Here is a 6000-nt window from a genome sequence, read left to right on the forward strand (position 1 = left end):
TATTCTCGGTTGGTTGTATGGAAGAAAAATTATCTCAAATATTAAAGCAACCGTGTTAAGGATGTTGCGTGAATTATGCATGCACCCCAGCTGAGATCCTTACGGAGAACACAAAAAGAAACATACACATCCATCAAAGTGTATAACGATTTTTAAGATCTTTCACAATCAAGAATATATTGTACACATAATTTCAACTATTTTTGTGGAGGATTATAGAGAGTGAGTCACACGTTGGTTAATTTAGTGAAAGATCATGAATTTATGAGTGAGGGATACTATCTCCATCAGTATGAGGCCTTTTGGGAAGTCCAAAGCAAAGTCACGAGAGCTTATGTTCAAAGTGGACAATATCATATAATATCATATCATCGTGGAGAGTTGTGATTCCTAACCATTTCAAAAGGCTATCTAAACTTCTGGCTGTTACTCATCTCTGTTGGTTCTTGCATCACTTCTCCTCTCTACTCTTAGCTTCCACTTCCTCTCCTCTCTTAGAAACTATATTTTTCTTTAGTCCCTTTCACTGTGAACCAAGTTTTGCAGCCGCCACATTCTGTGATTGCCATTAACTTGATCTTCAACACCTCTCATCATCGGTTGTTTGCTCTATTAGTCTCTATTCGGTCGTTTCTGAAGTTTGTCATAATCTTCTCTTCATTGAGTATCAATAGGTTAGACATCTTCTCCGCCGACATTAGTATGGGCTCTTCATCATGCATGAATGTAAGGTTTGCCTCCTCATCTCGCTTCTTGTTGTGGCACTCCGCCACATAATATCTGTAATTTTCACAAGAGTAACACTTAATCGTGCTCTTGTCCTTTCGGGAGTTGACATCGTCATGAATTCGTGAGTGATTATCGTAGTCTTCTCTGTTAAAGATCACGTGTTTGTTTAGATTGCTGTCAGTTAGTATCTGATTAAATCTCCTTACCGTTAGGAGTTAGGAGTTAGATTTAGTTTTTGATTTGTTTACTCGTATGTTACCTTTTTTTTAAAAGATTTTTAGGTAGATTTTCTAAATATCTATTCTCTCTCTATATATATAGCCTTCTTACTCTTCATAATATAATCTTCTCATCAACTATTCAATCACTCACTCTTTTCACTAACAATTGGTATCAGAGCTATCTTCTCTAGGAATCGGTGAGATCAAAATGGGAGAAGAATCCAAATTTTCAGCTGTTGCACCACCAGTCTTCGATGGAGATAATTATCAAATGTGGGCAGTTCGTATGGAGACTTATTTGGAGGCTTTAGATCTTTGGGAACCAATAGAAGAGGATTACGAGGTCCCTCCGCTTCCAACAAATCCTACTTTAGCACAAATCAAAGTAAGAAGGAAAAGAAAACAAGGAAATCAAAGGCAAAAGCTTGCCTATTTGCCGCTGTATCTCAAATGATCTTTATGAGAATAATGTCCCTTAAAACAGCAAAGGAAATTTGGGATTATCTCAAGGTTGAATATGAAGGAGATGAGAGGATTCGTGGAATGAAAGTTCTGAATTTGATTAGGGATTTCGAGTTGCAGAAGATGAAGGAATCGGAGTTGGTGAAAGAGTACTATGACAGACTTCTCAGCATTGCCAACAAGGTGAGATTGCTTGGTTCTATGTTAAATGATTCAAGGATCGTTGAAAAGCTGCTAGTCACTATTCTAGAGAAGTTTGAAGCCACCATTACTGCTCTAGAGAACACCAAAACTAGTCAAAGATTTCTCTTACAGAGCTCTTGAATGCTTTACAAGCACAAGAGCAAAGGAGGTCTATGAGGCAAGAAGGGGTGATTGAAGGTGCCTTACTTGTTTAGCATCAAGACGCAGTAGGTATAAAAACAACAAAAATTTCAAAAATCAATTGATGTATGGAGATTCATTTGCCAATTATCAAAAGACAAAAGGAGGAGGTTCCAAAAAATCCTATCCACCTTGCCGTCATTGTGAGAAGAAAGATCATCCACCATACAAGTGTTAGAGAAGACCTGACGCCTTCTGCTCCAAATGCAATCAACTTGGACATGAAGCTGATCTGCAAAGCCAAAGATCAGGTGAAAGAAGTAGATGAACAGGTAGTTGATCAAGAAGAAGAAGAAGAAAATCAATTGTTTATGGTCACTTCTTCCTCAAGCAAAGAATCAGACGAGAGCTGGTTGATTGACAGTGGGTGCACAAATCATATGACACATGACAACGAATTTTTTGAGGAATTAAGAGACACTAAAGTCAAGAGAGTGAGGATTGGCAATGGTGAACACTTGGAAGTCAAGGGAAAAGGCACGATAGCTATAACAAGCTATGAAGGTACAAAATTTATTCCAGATGTTTTATTTGTACCTAAAATTGATCAAAATCTCATAAGCCTTGGTCAGTTACTTGATAAAGGTTATAAAGTGTTGTTTGAAAATAAGTTGTGCTTGATCAAAGATGCTAGTGGCAAAGACTTGTTCAATGTCAAAATGAAAGGAAAAAGCTTTGCTCTAAATCCGACGACCTTTATATCCAGAGCTAATGCCACTGAGATTTGGCACAAAAGACTTGGACACTTTCTTCATCGAGGTTTGCTTCAGATGCAGTCAAAGAAGCTGGTAGAAGGACTCGCTAACATTGATGATAACATGTCTCCTTGCCGTACTTGTAATTTTGGGAAGCAACATAGGTAACCCTTTCCTAATCAGGCATGGAGAGGCTCGAAAAAACTGCAGCTGGTTCATACTGATCTTTGTGGTCCTCAGCGAACACCATCATTAAATGGTAATCTTTATTATATTATTTTTATAGATGATCTAACAAGAATGTGTTGGATATTCTTGCTGAAGCAAAAGTCAGAAGTTGCGGGTGTGTTTTTGAAATTCAAAGCCAGAGTTGAGAATGAAGGTGCATGCTTGATTCAGACTATAAGATTAGATAATGGCAAGGAGTACACTTCAGAAACTTTTAACAAGGTTTTGTGAAGAGGCTGGAATTGAACATCAATTGACAGCACCATACACTCCTCAACAGAATGATGTCAGTGAAAGGAGGAATAGATTCATAATGGAGATGACGAGATGCATGCTTCATGAGAAGGATCTTCCAAAACGTTTTTGGGGAAAAGAAGCAAACACTGTTGTGTGCTTGCAAAATCGAATTTCAACAAAAGTTGTGAAGTACCTCACACCATTCAAACCTTCTTTAAAGTTCGTTAGAGGATTTGGGTGTCTTTGCTTCACTTACATTTCACAGGTCAAGCGTGATAAGCTTGACAAAAAGGCAGAAGTTGGCATCTTTGTTAGGTATAACACTATATCCAAAGATTACAGAGTTTTTCAACCACACACTAGTCGTGTTATTGTGAGCCAAGATGTTCATTTTGCTGGAAATGAGCAATGAAATTGGGAAGAACTAACGAACGTGAATCAAATTTCTAATGCACCAAACAATTTAATCTTTGGTAGAATGTTAGAAGAGTTTGAAGATGAACGACAAGATGCTTTGGTTGATGATGCACATGTCAGAGGAGGAGCTCTCGCACTCATGTCTCACACACTCACATCACAACGTTCGTCTTTGTCGTTCGTTGTTTGACTCCTTTTGGCTCTCTTCGTGAATCGCCGTTCGACTTCTCAGTTCTCATCTCACTCTCGTCTCGTCTCTATGTATTGTCGGACGTTAACGCCGCTCGCCTCTTTATTTCTTTTCTCATCTCGACCTCGTCTCTGTGTTTCTCGTCGAACATCGTCGCCGAGTGTCTCTCCGTTCGACACTCCGTTCCACTTCTACAGGGCTTCTTCGCTCTATGTTGAACTTTTCTGCTCGGCACTCAATTGTTTCACAACCCATACTTAACCCGAAAAAAACAATAAAAAGTTGGATTGAGGAAACTTTTGGGTTGGTTATGGACCCCAACACACAGTAGGAACATCCCTACCACCAAATAGGCTAAAGTATGTTTTGGCCCAATGTGTACTCCAGCGCAAAGCTCCAACTATTACGGCTGAAATGCAATACTATAATATGTTTTGTATTTTTGCAGAGACGATTGTAGGCCGATCATCCGCTTCAATCACATGTGAACACTTCAAGCCCCACTCCCTCACAAAAATTTATCCTTTACTTTCAACTATCTTGACTTGCCCAACAACTCCCGCCCAGTCAACGCAAGTCATCCCCTGCTCCTGCTCCTGCTCCGTCGTTATAAACATCCACCAACACCACCAAGGATTCCACCACTCCCTCACTTCCTTGCTCCTCCTCCTCCGTTCTTCGACGCCCTTCCTACCAAATTCATGGCCGCTATCGATGAATTTCCGTTTCTTTCTTCATTGCCGGTTGGTTGTGGTTTCCGCCCCACGGAGGAGGAGCTCATTACCCACTACCTGAAGAACAAGATTCTTGGGCAGGAGTTTCTTGTTAGATTTATCAAGGAGATTGATCTGTACAAGTTCGATCCCGAGCAACTCCCAGGTATTCATTTATCAATTTCCCCCCACCCTGATTTTAGCTTTTGAAGATGGAGCACCCCTCTGATTCTTTCCTTTCCCCTGTCCCTGTGCAGACAAATCGTATTTCCCTTCTTCAAATTTTGAGTGGTTTTTCTTCCGGGCCAACACCTCCAACAATAAAAGAACCACGGCTACTGGCGGCTGGAGATCCACCGGTGATCCCCGCCGAATCAAGGCTCGAGAAACCAACGAAGTGATCGCAACTTGTCACATTTATGTGTTCCATCGAGGCAAGGGAGGCAATGCTATAAAGACCAATTGGGTGATACACGAGTATAAGCTTCACACACTTACAGACATCACTTCCCAGGTCTCATTTCTGTTTATATCCATTTCTCATGTATCACTAACTTCTTTTGGCTTCTGGGTTTTTGATCTCGCCTTCCGTGTGTACTTGCTGATCTATAGTTACTCTATATCCCACACATACATCAATTTTTTTTTGTTTTATTCCCAATATGATGAGTATGTGTGCGTTTCATATAGTTTTCACAATTCACCTTTTGGTTATAACATTGTGCTTCCTATGTTGTGCAGCCATTCATCATTTTTCGATTGAAGAAAAATGCAGAAGAGAGACATGTTTCAATACGTGACCAAGAAGATGGACAGAACAGTACCGTTGCTTCTCACCGGACTAAGAAAGTCAAACGGGGAGGAGAAATCCGGGAGGTAAGAGTGTCCGATATGAACATTCTGAAGAGACCTTATTGTGTGCTTGCAAAATCGAATTTCAACAAAAGTTGTGAAGTACCTCACACCATTCAAACCTTCTTTAAAGTTCGTTAGAGGATNAGTACCTCACACCATTCAAACCTTCTTTAAAGTTCGTTAGAGGATTTGGGTGTCTTTGCTTCACTTACATTTCACAGGTCAAGCGTGATAAGCTTGACAAAAAGGCAGAAGTTGGCATCTTTGTTAGGTATAACACTATATCCAAAGATTACAGAGTTTTTCAACCACACACTAGTCGTGTTATTGTGAGCCAAGATGTTCATTTTGCTGGAAATGAGCAATGAAATTGGGAAGAACTAACGAACGTGAATCAAATTTCTAATGCACCAAACAATTTAATCTTTGGTAGAATGTTAGAAGAGTTTGAAGATGAACGACAAGATGCTTTGGTTGATGATGCACATGTCAGAGGAGGAGCTCTCGCACTCATGTCTCACACACTCACATCACAACGTTCGTCTTTGTCGTTCGTTGTTTGACTCCTTTTGGCTCTCTTCGTGAATCGCCGTTCGACTTCTCAGTTCTCATCTCACTCTCGTCTCGTCTCTATGTATTGTCGGACGTTAACGCCGCTCGCCTCTTTATTTCTTTTCTCATCTCGACCTCGTCTCTGTGTTTCTCGTCGAACATCGTCGCCGAGTGTCTCTCCGTTCGACACTCCGTTCCACTTCTACAGGGCTTCTTCGCTCTATGTTGAACTTTTCTGCTCGGCACTCAATTGTTTCACAACCCATACTTAACCCGAAAAAAACAATAAAAAGTTGGATTGAGGAAACTTTTGGGTT

General features: G+C 40.3%; 1 protein-coding gene across 1 annotated transcript; it reads left to right on the forward strand.

Moving 5' to 3' along the window:
- Positions 1 to 4192: 4192 nt before the first annotated feature.
- On the forward strand, positions 4193 to 5499 carry LOC111785257 (NAC domain-containing protein 40-like). The gene is made up of 4 exons (XM_023665665.1): positions 4193 to 4442; positions 4534 to 4790; positions 5018 to 5260; positions 5353 to 5499. The coding sequence occupies exons 1-4, from the start codon at positions 4265 to 4267 to the stop codon at positions 5497 to 5499; spliced, it is 825 nt and encodes a 274-aa protein (XP_023521433.1). The 5' UTR covers positions 4193 to 4264.
- Positions 5500 to 6000: the final 501 nt, after the last annotated feature.

Source organism: Cucurbita pepo, unplaced genomic scaffold (genome assembly GCF_002806865.2).
Source record: "Cucurbita pepo subsp. pepo cultivar mu-cu-16 unplaced genomic scaffold, ASM280686v2 Cp4.1_scaffold000422, whole genome shotgun sequence".
Taxonomy (NCBI): Eukaryota; Viridiplantae; Streptophyta; class Magnoliopsida; order Cucurbitales; family Cucurbitaceae; genus Cucurbita; species Cucurbita pepo.

What these genes read in the sequence shown, in the direction of transcription:
- LOC111785257 (XM_023665665.1), top strand. Translation starts at nt 4,265, where the DNA reads ATGGCCGCTATCGATGAATTTCCGTTTCTTTCTTCATTGCCGGTTGGT. An exon ending in CGATCCCGAGCAACTCCCAG is followed by an intron (nt 4,443 to 4,533) that starts GTATTCATTTAT and finishes GTCCCTGTGCAG; the next exon opens with ACAAATCGTATTTCCCTTCT. An exon ending in TTACAGACATCACTTCCCAG is followed by an intron (nt 4,791 to 5,017) that starts GTCTCATTTCTG and finishes TATGTTGTGCAG; the next exon opens with CCATTCATCATTTTTCGATT.